Source organism: Plectropomus leopardus, chromosome 6 (assembly GCF_008729295.1).
Source record: "Plectropomus leopardus isolate mb chromosome 6, YSFRI_Pleo_2.0, whole genome shotgun sequence".
Classification (NCBI taxonomy): domain Eukaryota; kingdom Metazoa; phylum Chordata; class Actinopteri; order Perciformes; family Serranidae; genus Plectropomus; species Plectropomus leopardus.
This window is the reverse complement of record NC_056468.1, coordinates 32,320,251-32,344,101: the sequence shown is the minus strand read 5'-3', so window position 1 is coordinate 32,344,101 and position 23,851 is coordinate 32,320,251. Positions and strand designations below refer to the sequence as shown.

The following is a 23,851-nucleotide window of genomic DNA, read 5'->3' as shown; positions in this document are numbered from 1 at the left end:
ACACTAAATTATATCAAGGAGAGACAAAACAACCACAAGGAGACATAAAATGACCACACCCAAAATATCAGAGACACAAAACCATGGAGAGATGCATAAAAACGGCTGAATGATATGCGAAACAGCAACACAACCACGTCTGTGTGTGCAGCTCATATCTGTGCTCACTGTTTTAGAATTCGTCCATGGTGAACACCCTTTTAAATAACCAAATCAACATTCAGATTAAAGCAAAAATATTTCTAAATCCCTTATGAGGCTATCACAAGATATTATTTGTAATAGGTGTTAACATTTGTTGACACTGGAAATGGGTAAAATGGTTAAATCCCTGATTGCATCTGATTAACTGGTAAGATTTGACACAAATCCAGTTCCTCTTCACCTCAACAGCTCAGTGTTTGCATGCATTTCAGACCCTGGCACAGTGTCGGCTTTCTGCAGTAATGTGGCTTCACAGTGATCCGAGTATGCAAACAAAGAAACCTGATATTCCCAGCATGACTTCTCCAGAAAACTCTAAACTTCTTGGCCATTCAGATGCATCAGCAGGGTTTCTAATTGTCTTTTTACTGGAAAATTACGCAAGACAAAGACAAATCCTTTAGAAGTCTGAATCAGTCTGTTTCCATGGATTCTCAATGTGGATTTCCCTCATAACACCTGGTTTCTTATGTGCATGTAAAAATATGAATAAACTAACTGCAACAGCCTGATGACCACAACATTACACAAAAAATAACAATCACTGGTCAACATCAGTCAGTCTACGGGCTCCTTGTTTTTTTGTTTTTTTTTAATATTAAATATTACACCTGCAAACATACACCATGGTATGCCTGCATTTAGGGAGTTCGATAGTCAGCCTCTCCTAAACTCCAGTGTGAGGTTTCAGCCATCAGCAGCGCAGCAAAGTTCAGGTTATTCACTAAAATACAGAAACACATGAGCTCACACTTCACGCATGACCTCAGCAAACAATTTGTTTGATTTTGCCTCAGATGAAGTTGTGATTTGGAGAAGTCTGTCATGTTCATTATTCAGTAAAGATGTATAAAACTGTCAGTGGTCATTAAAGCTGTGGGAATGAATGGACGTACGACAGCAGGACTTCCAGGAACTTCCTGGCACAAAGTCTGAGCTAATCAGCGTCGATGCTAATGTGATTGATAAGACTTTGAAACTCTGACCAGGTGGAGTTGTTTATGCATTTAGAATGAACCTTTTGTATTTGGACGTGTTTTATTTGTGATAGTTACAGTCTGACATTAGTGGTGGGAAGTGCATTTACTCAAGTACTATTAACAATTTGAAACTTGAGCAATTTAGTTTGATTTCATTCAAAATCAAGGAAAAAGGTGACAGGCAACTCAACAAGATATTACCCCAAAAATAGCAAGAAGTTAATAAAAAGTTACATGAAAATTACCTGTAAAAATAGCCAAAAAAAGAAATAAAAGAAATTAAAAAATATAACAAAGAAATGACCTGGAAAAAAAAATAAAAATAATAATAATAATTTTTATTATTATTATTATTATTATTATTATTATTATTATTATTATTATTATTATTATTATTATTATTATTATTATTATTATTATTATAGTTTTATGGACATTTCCCCTCTTTTTTAAAAATAATTTTCAAATAATTCTTTCTCCTTTTTTTTTATTTTCACCTTTTACCAGTTTCTTGCATTTTGCAATACTTTTATTCACATTAATATTTATAATTCAGGCTAATAATTTTCAGTGAAAATGATCTAAAAATTAGAAATATATCTTTACAATGAGTATTTTGACATTTTTCTGATAAACGTTTGCACTTTTATGTATTTCTCTGTGTGTTGTAGCAACGGATGTGAATATTTTCACCTCTGCTGACAACATTTTCTCTTCAGGAAAGTCCAGCATTTAATGTGACTCTACACTGACCAGACATGCATGCTCACACAGGAAGTGCTCAGTCACCCACTGTCATGTGTCGCTCTGCTTGAGCAACGCGATCCAGTCAACATCAGCTGCTGAGGACGGCATCTGCTTTCTGAATTCTGCAAATGCAAGGAAATTATACATTTTTAGCTTACCATAAAACATGAGGCTGTAGAAATTTTGGAACATTGTGCATCCTGTGTGTGTGTGACAACATAAAGACGTGATGAATTACTCTGACAGATGCAGATGAATCATGTCACATTATATCAATTTTAAGCATTTAACAAGTGGAGGAGGAAATATTCAGATCCTTGATCTGAATCCACTGTACAAATACTCTAATACATGTTAAAGTCACGCATTGAAAATGTTACTTAAAGGACGTGTGTTTAGGATTGAGGGTAATCTTTCGGTAGAAATGGTATATAATATTCATAATTATGCTTAATCACCTGAAAATCGTTGCATTTTTGTTAGGTTAGAATTAACTATTTACAAGATATCTCCACCGGGAACCCGAGTGTTCAGGGTTTTGATGCCAGTGAAAGTGGAATTACGTCTGCTACTTGAGGCCCTGCGGCACAAAAATATCGTTTCACGTAGATTAATGTGGCGTAAGACACGTCTGTAAATAAGTGGATGAACTTAAGCTGGAACACGTATGCTTCAGCTGCTGCAACCTCACGCTAGACGCCACTAAATCCTACACACTCGACCTTTAAGTAGAAGTACGCAAGTTGGTTGAGATGGTGCAGATTTTTAACAATATTACGACAAGTATTGGATTACAAATAATGATTACTGTCATTGTTTTAGCTTGTTTTCTTGTGCCGCCCCGAGACTCCTTCCAGGAGCATTTAAACCTCTCAAACCATCGAAAACTGGCTTTAGTTCTTTTAAAAACACTGAAAACAAATGTACTGAGCAACTTGTCGAGAACTATTCAACAAACTGCAAGAAAGTGGTGAAAGGTGACACTTTAATGAATCATTATTATTTCTAAACAGGGGGGAAATTATATTTCTAAAAAATATACATTTTTAAAATTATTTTCTTGAGATCTTTGTCTTGTTTTTTGTTTTTCTCCTTTCTTTCTGTTTTTTTTTGTTGTTTTTTTGGCTTATTTATAGGTATGTTTCTTGTATCTTTTTACTAATTTACTGCATTTTGGCCCATTTCTTGTTAAGCTCTGGTCAAAAACCAAGATGACAACGGTCAAATTTCCAAACTTGAGGCTTCAAAACTGGAGTAAACAAAAACGATGGGTGATGTAACGATGGCTTCATCCGTCACTGCATACAGTATGATTCCACCACTGCATTTAATGTAGTTTATTAGCTATCGGCATGAGAGTTGGACTGATTTAATCAATAGCAACTGTATTTTTTAATCCCGAGAAATTCTGTTTTTTGCAGGCGGGGTGGTTAATATTCTGTGTTTCCAGTCTTTTTGATAAACTAAAAGATCAGTAGCAGCTGGCTCCAACTTCTTTGTATAAACATAATCAATCTTCTCCTCTAACTCCGGTGTTGTCCAGCTATTCCTTTACATTTCTTTACATACATATACTGATCACACACAAGGCCACTGTCTCTCTGAATGCCTTTGTTAACATGTTTGTGTAGTCAAATGATTTCCTGTGGTCTGTAATCTGTGACTTGCTGAATATTCAGTTTATCTCCTCTGTAAGTGGCTGCTGATGAACTCTGTGAACCGCAAACGTATCATTTATACATTCTTCAGATTGGGACATAATCAGCCGCGGCTCTGCTACTCACATCCAAACACAAAGGTTAACACGAACACTGATGAACACGTCTGCAGACCACCGGGGTCACTCTCACTCTCACATGTTGTTGTTTTCACATAACAACCTCGACTGAGAAGTTAGGTAACTTTATTGATCCCGGGCGGTATTTCAGATCACACAGTGCTGAAGTGTTAGCGAGGAGTATTCAGAGTATGAAGGAAGTGTTGCATGTGAGCTGCAGGTTACCAGTAACGGCTTTATTGTGTTGTCAATAAACGTCCTCGCAGTAACTCTGACGAGAATAAAACTCACCCTGTTCAGACTATAAACGGAGAATTGCTTCATCACGTTCTGTTGTGATAGAAGTTTCACGGTGTGTACTTTATATGTACTTGCAAGTTTTGGTGTAGTCTGTTTTTTTGTTTGCTTACGTGCACAAACACGGCTACATTCATTGTTTACGCACAATTTATTTCTTTGAAATTGTGCACACTGGCCTAATGCAAATGTAGGTTTTATGTTTGTAAAGGTAAATTTTTTTTTTTTTTTTTAATTTTAACACAATTTTCTGTCTTAGATTCTCATTTTCTACTTGTGCAATTTTATTTTTTTAGTTTTATTGAACACTGAATCTCCATATTTCTTTTTATTTTTTCATGATAACAGTATTGTTAATTTTTAATATTTACTGTGTTCACAGCTTGGGTCCAGCACATGGAAAAACTATCTTTTGAGCACATGTATTGTTGATTGTTATTGATTAAAATTGCATTTCCTTATTCATTATTGTAAAGCAAAAGCTTGAAATTAAGTGCAAATATGATTTTAAAAAGTGAGTTCAAACAGAGACACCGCCAGAGAACTTATTTTCTGAAGTTGAGTTTCCTGTCTGAACATTATTTATATGTATTAATTCTGTTATTAAATAAACATAATTTTATTATTATTGTGATATACTAAATTATGTATGATTTATATTTTAATCAAACAGCTAGAAACATTACATACTGCTGTATGTGGAATAAATCATAGATTAAGTTGCAGGTGTTTAATTGGAGTTTTGCAAAAATACTGTATATTTAAAATATACCTAAAAACCAAACAAAAAAAAAAATCCCTCACCAAATCTACATTTTAAAAACCTGCTTTGCAAAACAAGAGTGACAGAGATTCAGATTCACGTGGTTTTAAACGTCACGCCTTTCTCCTCATTTATCTGTCTCTGTACAAATATGTTTGAATGACAGTGAACACCGTCAGCACTCGGACAAGTTGAGACTCACCCGGAGTCATGTGAGCGTGTGGGTGGAGGGTCGACGTTCCTGCGGCTCCACAACGAACCCAGAGACGTGTGAATAACAAAGCCTGGAATCTGGTGGAGGACAAATACAGCAAAACACCCAAAAGACACACAGAGTCTGTCCTTGCAGTCAAAGATCATAGGTGATCACAGGACGACTGTGAACTAACACTGAAGGGGATATATTTGAATCTTTTTTTCTGATCTTGGTTAAGTTTGTTAAGCCAGAAGGGTGTTGTTTTTTTGGGGGGAGGTTTTTTTTTTTCCATACACACATACTTCATTGTAAGCTTGATTATTTTGGGCTCTATTACAATTCATAATCAATTATTGAGCCCTATAGTTATATTTTCTTATGATATACTGATGACACTAATTTGTAAAAATAATATTAACTGTGTCAAAAATAAGGGAAATGACCTCACCTCATTGGCATAGCTTGCTCCTGTAAGCACACACACACACACACACACAAAAATAAATATATAAAACGATGTTGAAGTTGTTACAATAAATAAATACTGCAAAAATCAATACATAATTCTGCAAAACTGCTTCAAGTAACATTTTTAACCTTTAACAAATCCAGGTTGCGCCTTGTAACTTTGTGTTACTACATTGCACCTTCTTTTCTTATTTACTTGGCACCTTGTTTTTTATCATCATTTTTTATATTTGTAATTATTTTTTACTATTATATTCTTCTTTTTATCCTGTACCTTCATGTCTGCTGTAACACTGCAAATTTCCCCACTGTGGGACGAATAAAGGATTATCTGATCTTTATTATTTGCACAACATTGATAACAGTGAATTGCTTCTAATTGCAGTAATGTTTTAAATGCACATTTAGTAAAAGAATAAGGCCACATTTCCTAAAATCTCAGTGTCACACACACAAAAAACAACCAAAACGCACCCTGCTCCTGTCCCTGTCTGCCTTTGATAAAGAGAATCAAAAGTGATGTTTCTATTGATCTTTGTTTTCAGACACCAGAAAATTGCACGTTACATATGTATGTTTCACACGTATCATATCATGAGCTGACTTTGTCATCAGTAGGTGGAGGAGAAGGTGGATGGCGTGATGATACAGTAACGACTATCTTCTTCTGCACTACGTCTTCAGTGAGGACAGAGACGATGACATTAGGTAAAGAATTTATTATAAAATGTTTTACACTATAAAGTGTCAGAATTACTAAGAACATGGCATTCCAAGACATGCTAAAAGAACGAAACATAAATAGCGACAAAAAGACAATGTGTGCAATGTGGCAATTCGACCGGAGTCTCCGAGGGGGGAAATATTGAGTTTGTCTTTCTTTAAGAACAGAAATGTTCGAGATTTTTTTCTTTTTTTTTGAGGACACTTTTAAATCCACTTGTTTTGGTCAGAACCATTCTGAAAAAAGACACTAAAACAGAGACATAGTTCGTAATAATAAGATAGTGACTCCCAGCTTTTACAAAAACATAATTTTCACTTCCCTTTCTGAAACATCACTTCTCAGCTTGTTTACTGTACAAGGCAATAATAAGAGGAATGGACGAGTGTGTTTTAGGCACACGACATTGGCAACAAAAGCTTCGACAAAAGAAAGAAAAATTAAATTATGTTCCTGACCTGTCTGGGACGTTTAGTTTCATCACGTTTTTGCACACGTCTTTGATTTGTTTTGATGTTTTAGAGATTCGGAGTACATTCATTTTGCCTTATTGAAATTGGAAGCATATTTGGGCCAAAAAAGAGAAAAGAAAAGCGAGGATGAAGTCGAGGAAACAGGCCTCGAGTATTTACAACACAGCTGGAAGTTTTGCTGCGTGGATTAGCAAGTTCACGCCGAGATTAAAAAGAAAAAGTTTTTGAAATAGTGTTTAAAGTTTTGTCTCTGATGGTAACACTGGGGGAGAAAAGCGGATAGAGAATACTGCACTCTGGCACATTAGCTCATCTTTTTCTATCAAACTGTGACACTGTGTCCCGAAAAAGACTCACAAAGTCTGAACTTTTTAGGAATGAGAGAGTCTTTTCATTAAACGTGAAATTTTTCTGGTCAAAATATAAAACATCAGCTCACACAGAGGACATTTCTAGCCTTTTTTTGGCTCACAATACTAACTTCATGCCATCTTCTCCTTTGCTTTTGCTGACCGAGCCAGGCTTCATGATATAAAAAGACAAAGTGAAAGAAGATGCGAAGCCACGCACGCCCGACCAACACTGACAGCGATACTGAGCGAAGCTCAAATGCAGCTCGACAGAAGCGGCGTCCATGCCGCTGCGTGCGAATCTGACACTGTGGACGGTAACTTCACCGGTGCAGAAAAGCATTAAAAAGCTGCAGTTTAGGGTGTTTACTGGATTTAATAAATTTACCTTTTCGCTCAGTAGAAAATGTTAGAAATTACATCATTATTTATCATTTTGGACGCACTTACTATTCAAAGTGAGGGAGGCTGAGCTCCACCCTGTCTGCCATCATGATTTTTAACATCTCGTAACTTTGTGTGACCCTTTACAACAAAGACATTTTGGTGTTTGAAGGATCTGCATCCTTCAATAAGACACTGTACTTTGGGAAAAAAACCCTCCTCTGTTTCTGTTAAAATGGCTAAAGATCCTTTTGTGTGAATCGAAAAAACTCAATAGACTTCTACGTGAACATTAATAACATTTATAGTTACACTTTATTTTGCAGGACCCGTAGTTGACTCAGATTTCCAAGCAAGAAACTGATGAAACGGTAAACTCTGTAAATTTTCTGGAAAGCACAATTTCTTAATTTAGTGATAATTTCAGAAAAAAATACATCAAATATGTCAATAAATACCCCACTCATGAACTGTGAAGTTTTTATGTGTTTTAAAAAAAAGCTAAAAAAATGGCTCGCCAAATTCACGCCAAACAATCTCATCTCGGTGGCCACGTTAGTCATGCGACCGTAGCGTAGTTCTTTAATAGCCTAACATTTGCTTTCTGTTTTTGACAGTTGCATTTAGGCTTTAAAGATTATAAAAGTGGTGTTCATTTTTGGAGATTATAATTCTGTATAAAATGTGCAATTATCATAAACCACAGAGCGTATCTTCTGCAATAATCTGAAATCCAATGGAAAAATCCCACAGGCTTTTTGACGAGGCGAACCAGGGCGAACCAGAAAAATTACGGGACCTGTAAAATAAAGTGTCACCAAAAATGTATCAACAATGAGAAGATTTAAATTGTCGGATTAATGAATAAATAATACTTAAAAAAGATATAAACCCACAGATACAGCAATTAAAACATGACTGTTTCCCACAGAGCATCTCATCGACTCCACGCTTACGATAAGATGTTTGATCTCCCAAACACTAAACAGAAACCAGCACAACTCTGATCTCTGATTTCAGCTTTCTGTTTGTTTTTTATTCACCTAAATGATTTGCAACATGAGCCGAGATTCAGTACTTCTTCCTTCGTTAATCTCCATTTTAAGACTTGATTGAAATAAATTTTTACCATTAGTGTCAACAAGGCACAGTTCTTCAAACCTTTAGAAAGAACTACTGTGTTTTTTAAAATATTAATAAGAAGACTATTTGTGCTCTTTAGGGAGGTAGAAGGCCACAAAGGCACACTGAAAAATGCTGTTAATTTATTAAACGCTAAGCTGCACGGCCCAAATGTCACATCAGTAAAACAGAAGCGAGGAGGGAGATAATACGTGACTGTGGTGGATGGAGAGATGACGGCCTCCGACAAGAAAGAGGTCCAAACGTGAGGCGGCCATCTTTTTTTAACCGCGTCCATTCCTTAATGTAGAGTTGATCACTATTAAAGAGTTTTTCTGTCTTTTAGCTCTAAGATGAGTGCAATGTGCAGTAGAGTCGGAGGGATATTAAAAAGCAGCACAACAAGATTAAGAACAGAATAAAAGCACAGGATTCCTCTTTGGAGCTCGGGACAATCAGCTCTTTCACAACATTCATCGTGGAAGGGAAGGTCCGCTGTACAGGCGTGGAGAGCACAAACACGACATCTGGGTTACACGCCAACTTAATGGAGCGATTAAGGGACGAGCAGCTGAACGATTGCACTTCATGTTCATTCACACACGAGTCCTGTTTCAGGGGAAATGTCACATCAAACTGCGTGACGTTTTGGCGACCCCGTTCAGTTCAGCGGGATATGACGGAGCTGATGGAGTTGTACGATGTGCCGCCGTTGCAGGTGGGCGGGTAGCCGTTGGCGGCCCCCACCAGCGCTTCCATGTTGACCCTGAAAACAGGGGAAGCTTTGAGCAGGAAGTCGGCGGCGTCTCGGCGCCCGAGCTCCCTCAGTTTGGCCATCAGCACGCCCACCGTGCTGTCCGCTCGCCCGCTCCACTCCTGCAGCAGCGCCGCAGTCGGGCTGGGCTGCAGCACGGCCTGCTGGGAGTCCGGGTCTGAGTCCAGCTCAGGGGTGCCGTTTGGTGTCCCGTTGCTGTATTTGGCCACCAAGTCTGTGAGGCCGAGGTTCATGGCGAGCAGGCACCAGTCTTTCCCCAGAGCGTCCGGAGGGTCCAGCATGCGGCAGAGCTTCCTGCGAGCCAACAGGGGGACCTCTGATATGTGAATGTCCGTCCCCAGAGTCCCCTGCTGGTAAACTTCAGCGCAGCCGAAAGACAGAATGCTGCTGAAGCTCTCTCGGTAGCCGCCCATGGTGTTGGTGAGCGAGGACTCCCGCTGGACTTGGGCGCGGAAGAAATCTTTGGGTTGGTAGATCATGATGGGGGCGTGGTGCTCCCGCAGCTGCTGAGGACTCAGGTAGTATTTGGCTGTGAGCAGTCCGGGGAGCGTGGAGGCCAGCAGGTTCTCCGTTATACTACAGATGGTGTCCAACAGGGTGTAGCACTTGGCCCGCTCCGAGTCGTGGCCGCGCACCTGAATCTCCACCCCCTGGCCGTGGTTAACCAGCAGGATCATGGCCTCGACTACTCCCTGGCTCACCTTGGCCCCGTTGGTCCACAGGTGGATATCTCCGTCGAAATCTTCCCCGCCCTCCTCCTCCGGCTTCTGCTGGTGGCTCCAGCGGCACAGGTTCACCTGCAGTTTGTGAAACAGTCCACAGGGGAAGGGGGTCAGGTGCTCTGCGGGGACGAGTCGTACCCCGCCGTACAACAGCGACTCCTCCTCCTCTTCCTCGGTCCAGGAGCGATGGAGGCCGTTCGTCTTGATGAGGGCGGGAACGTCCACCATGGAGGGGTTGGTGGTGTCACGAGCGCAGACGTCCATGGCGTCCAGAATTTGCAGCAGCTCGTCCACGTCGCTCTCAGGGGCCAGAGCTTGCACCTCCTCCAGCCTGTAGCGCCCCCTGTAGTGGTGGATGGCCTTGGGCGTCTCCACGGAGAGCAGCTTGCCAAGGACGTTGCTGCAGAGCCAGCGAGGCTCCAGCAGGACGACGTCCTGCACCGTCTCGCTCTGCATGATGTTGATCTGTGTGAGGAGGAAGGAAATGAAGAAGGAGGAAAGAAGAAAGATTGTAAGAGTCAAAGGAAAGAGATAAAAAAAGTCAGAGAAGATGATAGAAAATAATTAGAGGTAAACAAGTGTGGGTAAAAAAAAGTTCAATGTGGTGAAACATATTGCCAAAGATATGAAAAGAAAGAAAAAGGAAACCCTGAAAAAGGCAAAGCTGCTGCAGTAACAGTGATACAGAGCACCCAGTGTGCTTAAAAACAAAAGTAAACACAAAACTTTTCAGACTCAGATGGTTCCTTGTTTGGCTGCCTGAGCTGAGTCATTCTGGTAAATAAACAGAAACACAACGTGTTCGGCTGCAGAGTAATTCTGAGTCAATGTTTACAGATAATAATAAATGTGTTTTTTATTTATTGAACAAACAGTGCACCCTGGTGGTCGTCTGGTGAACTGCGGTCAGCTGCTGGAGACGGGATTTGATGAATTTGAACCTTTGATTTTATTTACAACTACCATCAAACTACTAGTAACTATCAATCATTAATAAACAGTATCTGTATAAATGAAAGGTGAAAGGTTTTACTTAATGCTTGTTCCCTTAGTTGATTTATTCATCATGACATGCAACAGTTTTCAAGAGATTATGAAGCATGAAATAACTCCAGTTTATCACAAACTTTTGTTAAGTTTTGTACTGTTGGTTATTTGTACATTTAAAAAAAATTCAGTGCTAAAATTGAAAAAAATAAAACAAATGATGTGACTTTTTAACTAAATCAAAAGATTGTGTGATAATACAGATGTTTCTCTAAAGCTTGGGAACCTGTCTCATGTTATTCTTACCTTTAAAGAACATAATTATCAGTTTATTTTTCTGCAGCTACACACAGTCTGTTTTGGAGCTGATAAAACAAACACTCACCTCCCCCATGCTGTGCAGCTGCAGGGCCAGTGTGCGGAGGTGCTCCTGGCTGACCAGAGGGTTGATGTGTTCCTGGACGTCGCTGACAAACTGCTGCCACGACGTCAGCTGGTTGGGTCCGCTCAGCTTCCTCCAGGTCGGCAGGGTGGCCAGCAACCGCTCCGACAGCAGCGTCATGGGACTGCACCTCTGCAGCGGAGGAGAAGGACAATGTGGATTCACTGTGAACATTTCTAAAGATATTAACTCAAACAGGGTTCCTGCAGCTCACAGCAACTTCAGACATTTCAAGACTTTTTCAATGCCACTCAGAATGAACTGAAATTAAGATTACACTTTAACCTAAATTGGAACGACAAAATGGGAAAAAAAAGACCTGATACCATTTACTTATGGTTAGGGAGAATTTTGCCCAAATATTTGCTTTTATATAAAGCATGACTTTTGGGTGACAGCAATGCATGTGTTGAGATTTAACAATGCAATTTCAATTAATTCAATGCCTTTTAAGACTTTTTAAGGATCTGTGGGGACCCTGTAAACCGACAAATGAAGGAGAAAAATATTCCAGTTTCAGTCTTGAATTCTTCCAAGATATTCTGCTTTGGAAATCATGGAATAAATACTTTCAGGACTATTTCTGATAAAGCAGAAGACACTGTGGGAAAGTGTTGTCCTCATCAGACTGACTATGAACTCATAAAACAAGATTATTAAGGAAATTACTTTTAACAACATAAAAAAAACATTTTCTGACGTATAAATTCTACTATTTGCAGATGCTCTTTGAGGAATATTAAGTAAATGTAAAATAGACAAAGACAGAGACAAAGACAAAGGAAAAAAACAAATGAGAGGAGAGATATTTGTGTGTGTGTGTGTGTGTGTGTGTGTGTGCGCGTGTGTTTGCTCACTGAGATGATGTTGGCACGAAGCTCCTGCAGGTGACTCCGCAGCAGCTTCACATCTTTGGAGTTCGAGGCTCCGGCGTCCATCACAAACAATTTGTCGCTGATCTGCAGGTCGACCCCAAATCTGAAAATAAAGCAAAACACACACCACAATTTTTAAAACTTCTCTTTATCGGAGTATGAACGAGTATTCTTTACAGAACCACTTCCCTCTGCAATAAAATAAAATAAAACAAAAAAATCTCCATGTCCCTTTTGTGTGCTGCAGTTTGAGTCCCCACCTGTTCCTCACTTCCTTGAGCAGCGCTTTCTCCTTGTTGTAGGTGAACTCTCCAGAAAAGGCTCTGGGGACATCAGCGAGGTCCGCGTGCGTCGCCACCAGGACGACCATGAGAGGCTGCTGGACACGACCTCCGAAGGCTGGAGTAAGACAGAAAAACACAAACACAGTTTAGTCATTCAAATTTTTACATTTAGCTCTTATTTTACAAACACAACAATATGAAAACTGCAGGCAGATTCAGCAAAATAATAATGTGTGTTCCTACAGATCCCTAAATTCAGTGGTGGACCAAGAACACCTAATCAAGTAATCAAGAGTATTTTAATTTTCTGCTACTATAGGCTTCTATGTTGCTGCATTTTCGGAAAATATTATACTTTTTATTCCACATTTGTTTAACAACTTTAAGTGACTTGCCAGATTAATAATACAAAATAAAAACAACAAATAAATTATGATGTTACATTATAGGTTAAGAAAACTTAATCAATCGCCTAGAGGGAAATTATAAACTACCCAGTGGGCAGAAATCACGAAAATAAATACCTTTATATGTTTAATTCTGACACAAGAAAGCATAAGACATCATTAGAAAAGTTTTTTGTAACTTCTGAGTTAACATGAGCTCATTAAAAAGAAAATAATCAAGGAAATTGTGTTCTTTTCAATCAAGTAAATATAGTGTTTTCATACAAATACTGTCTGTTTTTTAAACTACTGTATTACTGGTACTGTGTGCACATGCTGAGTAAGAATAAGTTAAAGTAAGAGGTTTAAAATAAAAAAAAAGCTCAGGAGGGGACTTGTCAAGTCTGTTAACGTCAGTAAAACCAAAGATCGTCATCAGGCGAAAACCTCCAAACTAATTCAAACTAGTCAAAATGTAAATTTTTCACAAAACAAGAAACAACTTTTTTTAAGGTTAATGTCCATTTTTGACATAAAAAAGTACATTAAAAGACAAATTTTCACCACAGTGTCTTATTATCCAGAGTCAAGGCGATACTGAGTTCAAACTCAGCATTAAAATCACTTGTTAATGTTAAATGTTAGTCTGGTTTCAAATATTTGAGTGTATTTTAGGATGAGCAGAATATATTATGAAAATGTGCCTGTCCATTGCTCCATTACTGCGGTCATTAAAAAAGTCTGGTGTCCTCACCGATGTTGTCCTGCGGCAGGCTGAGGGCTTTCAGCAGGTTCAGCCAGTAGGTGATGTGTCCCAGCTGAGTCTCGTACGGCTCCTCCAGGCTGAACAGGACCAGGTGGATCGCGGTGGCGTCGTTGGCTGCAAAGTAGTCGTAGGAGCAGTAATACACCGGGTTCCCCGAAAACTCCCACACGCTGAACTCCCCAACACCTACGGAGAGGGAAATTAGTGATATTTGTAAGTGATATATACGTATTTATAGCCTGCTGCTGCAGCTTTTGCATTGTTGGATCACGGTAATAATTACCTAGTGTACATCCTTCTGTTGCAAAAATAATGCAGCAAAAAAACATGATGGTTTTCAGATTTTTATACCAGCTATTATGTTATATTAGCAGGTATAGTGCTTTAAAAAATAAAAAATATTTAAATATTGGTTTGGAGTAGGGCTAAGAGATATGGCTAAAAAAATTATTATTATTTTTAGGGTACATCAAAATACAGGGTCTATTATCATTATAATAAAGTATATTTTGAAACCACTAAACTACTATAAAAAATAAAATACAAAATTATTAAATGATGTACAGTTATAATACATTTAAATAAAGTAGCTATTGCCATAATTAAGTTAAGTGAAGTCATGTTACTATAAAGTTAAATAAAAAACTGTTACAATTCATTTAAGTTGGGTTCATTATTCTACGTTTTTCCTGTTTTTAGCTTTCAATCAACCTTTTAACACTCGGATGACATCAGTTTTCTTGTGCTGAATTCAGATGGTTTTCCACCAGCATTTAAACCTCTGAAACTGTCCAGAAAACTATATTTTTTTATGATTCTCTTAATTTTATATTTAAGATTATGTAACAGAAAAAGGAATGTATACATGTATTTAATTTTCTTGTTTTATTTATTTAGATTGTTTTTTTTTTACTTTATTTATTTTATTATTAATGTGCTTATTTTCCAGTAATTTTCTTGCAAATTTTTACTAATTTCATGCTGATGTTTGAGCCATTTCTTGTTAAGCTGCTTGTCGCATTCTCATGTTTTTGAAAGAAATCAAGCCAACTTGCTCAGGTTTTAAAGGGTTAAATGAATGTGTCCCTGATTCTCACCGTGGATGTTGCCGTGCTGGATGTCGATGGCCTTTGTGGCCTGATCGTCAGCTGCGGACAGAGCGTTGTGGACGGGGGAGAAGACCTCCAGGACTCCTTTGGTGAGGCTGGGCTCAAACATCATGCTGCGACTCCGCACGCTCACGTTCTCACAGCCCGGGTACAGGTTGGAAATACTCACCGACACTAAACACACAGGAAAACACACACAATGGAAACTGTTAACCAGCGTCTGCAGCAGGGACTGATTTAGAGAACGTATTAAAGAATATATATTTAGATGACAGTGAAGAATTTGGCATCAGAAAAAGAGAATTTGTTGCATCTTTTCTTTTCTTTAGTGTCTTGCTGCTTAAATGCTCTTTTGAAAGACAACAATATGGTGAAATATAAAAATGATATTTATATGGGTAAAAACAAAAGCTACCAAATGTTTTCTAAAAAAAGCCAGGTGGTGGTTTCATTCAGGAGAAAATTCACACGGATAAAAAAAAAAAAAAAGCAACACCATATGACAGAAATGGGGAAATAGCTTCAACTTCTTAGTACTAACGTGAGGAAAAAGTTGCTTAGACATGTTATCAAATCTAAAATTATCAAATATAACGTCACAGCAAATGTATCACAAATCCCAATTGTAACTGAGTGTGTTAATAAACACGACTGTTGAAATATTTGCGATGATTCCAGTTCAGAACTGTACAAAAACAACCTGAGAGCAAACAGATCGGTATGCCCATTTTCTACTCAATAACTGCACACTTGCAAACACAAGAGGGTGCCATTTTATTGGAAATAAATCCACTCTGCAGATATAAATCACACTCTGTTGGACCACAGCTAGTCTGTTTTCTGGGTTTAAAAATGTCTTTTTGGCTTCAGTTTAGGTCCACGCTGCCTCATTTTGGTAAATCATACTGTTTTGTAACCTGTCACTACACAAAGTAATAATTCTGGAAAATATTTTTGAGGAATTGCTGCAGAAGATTGCGACATCTACTTCTTGCAGCCAGTTGATGTTCTCAGTCCTGGACAGTCAGCCAAATACAGAATTAAAGGACACATGCTTGAGTTACTTCAGGGATGTTTGGTGTGTTAAAACTCTCACAAAAGCACACTGAGGGGACAGTGTGTGATGAGGTTTGGGGTCTTTGACATGTGACAGTCATCACTTTTGTTGTTTTCATGGTGATTGCACCGGCAACGACACTACACTGTTGAACTGGTCATGTCAAAAAACAAACACAAAAAAGGTTCTCATATCTAAAAAACAAACAAACAAACAAACAAAAGAAGCTTTTCACGTTTGTCGATCACTTCAACTTTAGTCTCCCCTCACTGCCTGCGTGAGGAGCCTGTGACCTTGCTGACTGCTGTGTTCACGAAACAGTGTTTCTGCTGCAGAGCTACTGTATTTCCACAGTTTAAAGCACCTGCTTTTAACTGTGAAAATAAAGTCGTTACAGCTATGGAGCCGTGCAGCCGTCGCATTATAAACAACATCATCCAACAAGTATTTAACAAGAAAAGGCTTTGTGGTAACAAATGAGGTGATTCTCTGGACAGAAAGGTTTTCAGAGGGTTTTGACTCTGAAATGGAAACAGAAAAGGCTGAGATTAAAAGAAATATTTATATTTTTCATGTTTGTAACAAATAGACATTAAAACTGTAGTTAAAGGTGGTATGATGTCAATCTAATTATCAAAACACTATTTTCACTGTATATTTTTGCTGAAAAACAGGCAAAACTTCTATTCTCTAGATGTGTCGCAGCCGAGCAGCAGCAGAGCAGCAGCCGAGCAGCAGCCGAGCAGCAGCCGAGCAGCAGCAGAGCAGCACTGCTCACACAGGCAATGTGGCTGCTGTTAAAACTAGAACTGAAAACGCTGCACACATGCAGCTCACACAGACAGTGTGACCTGGGCATCACTTGCTCTTTTGAGACATCCTTCTACATAAGCAACAAAAGGGTGAGACAGTTATTAAGTTATGAAAAATAGACTCAATGCCATTTTCTGGTTTTAGATCTGGCATCCTTTTTAATAAAAAAAGCAGTTTGGACTTCAGGGATGCAAAGATGCTCATATGTTTGTGTCAACACCTCTCTTCATGAGAGGACTGAGTCACTTTGAAGAAAGGATGATTTATAAAAACCTTCGGCTGTATTCACACCCTTTGTCAATGTTTCACAGATTACTAAAGTGAATGAATAAAAGAAGTTCAGCCCCTCTAAATTAACTGAAGCATGAACAACCTGAAAGCCCAGAAATCAATGCACAGTGCAGAATACTTTCAGGTCATGTTAAATTTTGTGTTCCTATAAAGATAAAAATATTTATACAAGACCAAAGTAAGTATGCATTTAAAGTGCCACACTTTGACTTGCGACAGGCTTACAAAAGAACAAAATTGATGCTCTTTGTAAAATAAAATCTAAAAACGGGACAAATGGACATCATAACTGCCACTTGTTTCCTCTCAGCTCTGGGTCTTTGTGTCTCACTGTGGACTCTTGTCACGTATCACTGCAGATATTAACACACAGTCAATACAGAGCGTTACTGAGTTCAGCAGGAGCAGAAAGACGAAGAATAAAAAAAAAGCTCTTTTAACCTCTCTGCAGCTCTGACAGAGGCCGCAGATTTCCAGATAGTGCAGAGGATGGGATCGGTAACAGTATACGGCTCACGTAACTGACCATTATCAGAGCGAGCTTCACGTCCGTCTGGGAGGTAATGGCTCAGAGCGCCGCAAAATAGAGCAGTTAAAGGAAACACAATGGCGTGTGTGTGTGTGTGTGTGTGAGGTAGGGAGGGCAGACAGAGTGCAAATACAGAGAGACTGGAGACAAAGTGTGCGTTTTGTGCACGTCACTGAACGTATCAGAGTCTGACCACAGACCTGCAGGACTGAGCTCCACAAAAAAGACCAGGAGCAGAAGAGAAGGACCAAATGTTTCTACTTTAAGATTCCAGTTCATGTTACTGGAGTAATGGGGTTAAAACTGGGTTACAGGGGTGAGAAATGTTTCAAGTTTGATCGTATAGACTTGTCCTGGTGTTGTTTCCCAGTGTTTAACCTTTTCTGTTGTTATAGCATCTTTGTTTGCAGTAAAACAAGACATTCTTACAAAAATGGGTGTTTTCTCTGTTTTCCTTTCAACCCATTCACCTCAGCGCCCCTGAATCAGATCTATTAAAAGGGACAGGTGTGTTACTGGCATGCATTCATGCCATCCACGCTGCCTTTTTGGAAACTCTCACTAGAGGTCAACAAAGTCAGGAATAATACATTAAAAACCTACACGTCCACAAAAAAGGGGGACTGAACTGGAGGGCAAACAGCAGCCAGCTGCTAACAGCAAAAATACACATTTGTTTTTCTACAGTAAAGCCACTCATGTCTTCATTTTTAGAGATCTGCAAACCTTTAAAAGCTTAAAAATTGGGATTAACTTCATGAGTTGACAGGTTAGGGTTGGGCTGTATGACAAAATACTCAGAGATAACAGAAAATTGCCAGCCTTTTCATACCAAACTGGCTATCCCTTTAAAATTTCTGCATGTGTTAGGCCACAATGTCACACATCAGTGGGAGGGTCTGATTTTAAAGCTTCTGGGTGCCACAATCATAGCATTAATATCACAGAAAACCACTATTTGCTGAAAAGATTCAGTGGCGTGAGGTTCTGCGTCCTGGTTTGTTGTGGTAAGCCCGGTCATCTGGTCTTATTTTTGTAACTCTTAACACTGTCCTCATCTCATTTTTTTCTTAGCACTGAATTTTGTTAAATGTAAACATAACCAACAGAATAAAACGTAACAAAAATAAGACACAAAGTTGTGGTAAACTGGAGTTATGTTTCATGCTTCAAAATCTCTTGAAAACAGTCGCATGTCACGATGAATACGTAAATATCTGAACAGGGAAACAAGCAGCAAATAAACCCTTTTTCCCTGCACCTGACAAGAAAGGTGAATTAATTATTCTGGCTTGTTTTGGCAGAAGAAATCATTCTGGTGCTTGGCAGGTGAAGGCTTAATCTTGTGAGGGATTATCTCGGCCTCATCGGAGCCGTCTGTCACCTACCAGTAGGTTTGGAGTTGACGGGGGAGTTGGGGTGGCGTGTTGTGTTGGTCATGCGTGTCCTCTTCCTCCTGAAGAAGCTGCGCAGGATGCCGCACTTCAGAGACTCCAGCAGGGTGCTCTTCCCGGCTCCGGAGTGTCCGAACAGCTTCAGCTTGATCCTGGGCTGCACGGTCTGAGTGGGCCGCAGCTGCTGGATGTAGCTCAGCTTGTGGTTGTCCTGCAGAAAAGGGTTCATTAAAAACCACTGACAGGTCAGGTCACAGAGATCCACGTTTTTCTACTGTATGACATGGACTCCCAAATGTTTTTATCTCAAGCAGCCACAAAAATCTGACTTTAATTAATCAGACTTTGCTCCACATACTGTATCTCCTCTGAGAAAATTCCAAACACACCAGACAAAAAAGCGCTTGCATGGATGAATATTGTCGACTTTTCCTCTCACACTAACATTAGCCATCTTGGTGTGCACCGGTCAACTCAGAAAGCAGAAAGCAAAAACCTACCACAAACAGAGGGGGTGGGCGAGGCTAGATCCAGAATTTCTCAATTAGGGATTAAGAGTTTTCAGAGTTTTTTTTAGACGATTATGTGGGAAAACCATGTTGAACAAAATAATAGTATCAGTATAAGTACATACTTTAAAACATCTCTGAACAGACACCAGTTCAAAATTCTTTTTTAAGGGCATGACAAGAGTGTGATAAGAAAATCTGCAGCACAGAACAAGTTCTGAAGTAAATAATCTGTTGGAAACCACGAATGTCGACACAAAAGTTCATGGTGTTCAACAAACAATTGTGGACAAACTGACTGACTATACTGCTATCATGGCTAAAAGAATAATTCAACCATAACATATTTTGTGTGTAAATAATCATCACATCAAATTATTTTATTTTTGGACATTTAAATTTCTCTCCATTTTGGGGTTGAAGTAGTTCATATTATTTGGATCCACCCACAAATCTAACAAAGTTTAACACTGTAAAAACAACAGGGAACGCTGTATATTCAGATATATAAACAAAAAAAGCCGATTTCTGTAATTCTGCCAACAACTGATAACATTTATTAACATGAAAGACACGTTTTAACTGTCAAATGGATGAGTCATGAGTCAGAAGTGGCTTCAAACACTGTGAGTGGTTTGCGTGGGAGATAAAAATCACTCCTTTCTCCCACCTGGGTCATGTGAACACACTGAACAAATAAAGTTTATAATTTCAGTGTGATTCACATCTGAGCAGAACACAACTTATTGACATTTTTTTCTTTTAAAGTTAGAGGAACGGGACTGTGTTTTGGCTTTTTATTTGTTTTTTTTCTCCTCTGGGTTCTTGGAAAGTCAAAAACTGTCATCAACGTGCCAAAGAGTCTTAAATTAGCCGGCATATGCAGACGATGACTGTTTTCACAGTTGCTGCTGTCATGTTTTCACGCTCTGCTCTGAATCTCAGCAGGTTTTCTGGAAAAATGGATTTGAGGAGAAGTTGGTAAAATTTTAGCTTTAGGTGTTCTGGCTGATGTGACTTGAGGCAGACTGGGAACACTGGCCTTAATCCCAGAACACCTCAGGAGCAAACAGTTTGGACAAGCTGAAAGTCATGAAACTAGAAGGTTTGAGTCCTGTCGTTTTTTAAATAAAAACAGAAAAATCTCAGAGAGACTTTTACCTGGTTAACATTTGAGCCAATACATTTACAACATATTTTAAGTCAATCAAAAGCCTAAAATGTAACATGAGAACAGCAACAAAGAACCATTAAGTTTTAAAGCTTGTTTTTATATTGCATAATTGTCAAAAACAGAGCCCCGAGGAGTGTCTAATTATTCTCTTGAAGATAAAACCTGTTAGATAGTGTATAATTTTATCTATTTCACCTGTATGTGTTGAGTAAAGTGTGGGCTGCTAAAATCCCTTTAACACCCTTCTGCTGCAGACGTCTCTCTCCACACCTCTGCACTGAAATAGACCGAGTGTGAGGTGTCTGCGAAACCTGCTTTTGCACCTAACAGAGTTTCTTTCCCCTCCGTCACATTTAGACAGTAAAACCTTTATTGATAGGCTTAGGCGTGTCATATTTTACCTTTTTAAGCTTTCCCAACAAAGAAACGATGGGTTCATGTTGATCAGTGTGAGCCAAATCCTCTGCTGTCTTCCCGTCCTGAGAGAGAACAGAGAAAAAGAAAGGGATCAATATATGCAGGAGAAATCAAACAGATAATCCCTTACATTTAGTTTGCTGTGCATGAACGCTCGAGTGTTTCTAAAACATTTTTTTATTGACGCCTCATTTAGGAAGCCGAACATGTCAGAATATTTCAACACACCTACTGCAAAAAGCAACACTTCAGCTGCAGATTCAGGTGTTATGCTAATAGCAGCTCATGTAGCCTTGAGCTGTTAAGCTGCAGCAGTAGGCAGGTTTCCATTAACCCTCAAATTGCACAAATTGAAAATTTAAAATATGCATAATGGAAACACGTCAATTCCGTAAAAACTCAGATTTATTGCAAAAAGGTTTTTATGCTCCCATGAGGTGTTATTTCAGGCAATTCAAAAAGGCCATACTCTGCAAAACTGCAATGGAAACCTGCGCTTGACAGTAGGAACTGTCTCTGTCGGGTGCTACAAGAGGTGTTACTGCATCGAATAACTCTTCAAAAATTGAGCCGATCCACAATTCCTCTGTAAAATTGTGGACTATCACCTCCCAGAAATTCCTCATACGTGGCCGCTCCCATGTATAATGGCCTTGTCTTTCCATTATCACTCACATAACAAGCCTATATCGCCTTGCTCGGAAATAATGTCAGCTAGTGCGGTTTTGAACATCCATCGCCATGCTTCTTTATTTGTTATTGCAAGTGGAGAAGTCACATAACATCACTCAATGGAAACGCAATCTTCTCACAGTAGTGCTTTATCAACATTTTAACAATATATTGCTTAATTTTTGTGCAAATATGTAATGGAAATCCGCGTAGTGGTGAGAAATGGGCTACAAAGGTCTGATAAACTCTCTTATTCCCAACTGCAAAACTTCAAATTTTCAAACTTGCAGTATTGACACCCAAAATACGCTGACTCAAGTGACATCACCTGAGTCAAATTTTCAGACTTCACTCCGATCCCTCTGCAGCCACAAAAGGCTTTATGTTACCTTTTTCTCATAAGCAGTGGACTTTAATGTGTAAAATCAGTGGAGTTCTTCTTTAAGATCTGAACTCTTAGTTGATTTCAAGCAGATTAACTACCGCTGCAGTCTGTACAGTACACACACACACACACACACACACACACACACACACACACACACACAAACACATACATTGTGCACTCGCTTTTTCATCCTCCGTCCAGCTCGCTCTACAACTGTCCTAATTTGTTACTCTCTCACACACTGACACAGAAACACCACAGTCCTGACAACTTTCACGTCTCTTCCAGTAACGCAGCCATCTGTCACTGTCCGGCTCTGCCTGCGACTCCACGGGGAAAAAACTGCATCGACAGCCTGAAACACCCACAGAGCACCTCCTCCTTCTGCAGACCATAACGGCAAAGGACGTGATATAATGATTAATGATTCTTTAATCCAGTAAAACCAATAAAAATGAGAGCACAAGAAAATTTACCTTTAAGTTGCTGGGATCAGAGAAATGTCAGAAATGAAAACAAAGTGCAGTCTGAACATAAAGTTGACCACTTAGTGTGATTCACATGTGGGCAAAATCACTGGACTCGCTCTCACAAATGGCCGGGTGTTACGAGTATTACTGTCGCTGCTTGGCAACTGGCAGATGATGGCTGGTGCTATGTTGGCCTTGAGATATTAGATCATCTAAAGTATCTCTGCTTCAGATTAAATATCTGTTGTCTTTAATAATAATAGTAATAATATTTTACACAAAGTTACATAAAGTACAGTTATAATAAAGTTTAATAAAGTACTGTTATAATAGAGTAAAACAAAATACTGTCAATTGATTAACTTAAATAAAATAATGTTATAATAAAGTTGAATAAAATATAGTTACATAAAAGTTAAAAAAAAAATACTGTTATAATAGAACTAAATAAAATAATGTTATAATGAAGTTAAATGAAATACTGTTATAACTGTCATATAATTAAGTTAAATAAAATACTGTTAGAATTTACAAAATAATAAAAGTTAAAGAAAATACTGCTATATAAAAACAATAATATAATAAAATCCAGTTAAATAAAACACTGTTGTTATAAGGTTACATAAAATACTGTTAGCAGTTAGCAGAAAGTTAAGGCAGAAAGTGAGAATTTATTCACTGTGAGCTGGAAATAAACTGACAACTCTCCAGTTCATATATTAATAATATTTGCAAGTCGCACTGATGCACCATGGTCACAAAATACAACTAAATAATAACAGCCTGAAGCCCTGCTGGCACAAAACATTTAGTATATAATATATGTACAAACAGCATATATGTGAGTCTTTTTTTTGTGTGCATGTGTGAAAGGGGCCATGACCACAGGGGAGAGTGAGGGAACCGAAATGTCAAAGCCATTAACAATTTATACTTATTTGCAACATTGTCATTTTATTTATCTCACGTGGAACATCAAGCACATTCGATGTGTATCGCCCGGCCCTAGTTTCTTTCAGTATCCTTTGACATGTAAATACAGAGGAAATGATAGAAATCAAGCCTTGAGCTCACTGTATCCTCCCTCAGCTGCTCTGCAACAAACCGCTGACCGCCGGCCACTGGACAATGAATTATACATCTCAATATGTGCTTTTGCCAGATTAAACATGCATGGCACATCAGCTGTCATACAATATTAACAGCTAGAGAATGCAGAGAGAGAGAAAAAACCTCAGTGTGAGACATCTGGCAGTGGAGAAAAACCTTCTCATATCCTATTCTCTGAATTATTGCAGAAGAAAAA

General features: G+C 38.7%; 1 protein-coding gene across 1 annotated transcript in view; it reads right to left on the bottom strand.

The window, feature by feature from the left end:
- Window positions 1–7,040: 7,040 nt before the first annotated feature.
- dapk1 (death-associated protein kinase 1) overlaps window positions 7,041–23,851 on the bottom strand; it is a 94,993-nt gene continuing 78,182 nt past the window's right edge. The window contains 8 exon segments of the mRNA XM_042487731.1: window positions 7,041–10,447; window positions 11,355–11,543; window positions 12,269–12,389; window positions 12,547–12,685; window positions 13,711–13,908; window positions 14,820–15,005; window positions 18,910–19,126; window positions 21,000–21,077. Of these exon segments, the coding sequence (XP_042343665.1) occupies window positions 9,152–10,447; window positions 11,355–11,543; window positions 12,269–12,389; window positions 12,547–12,685; window positions 13,711–13,908; window positions 14,820–15,005; window positions 18,910–19,126; window positions 21,000–21,077 (2,424 nt within the window). The 3' untranslated portion in view covers window positions 7,041–9,151.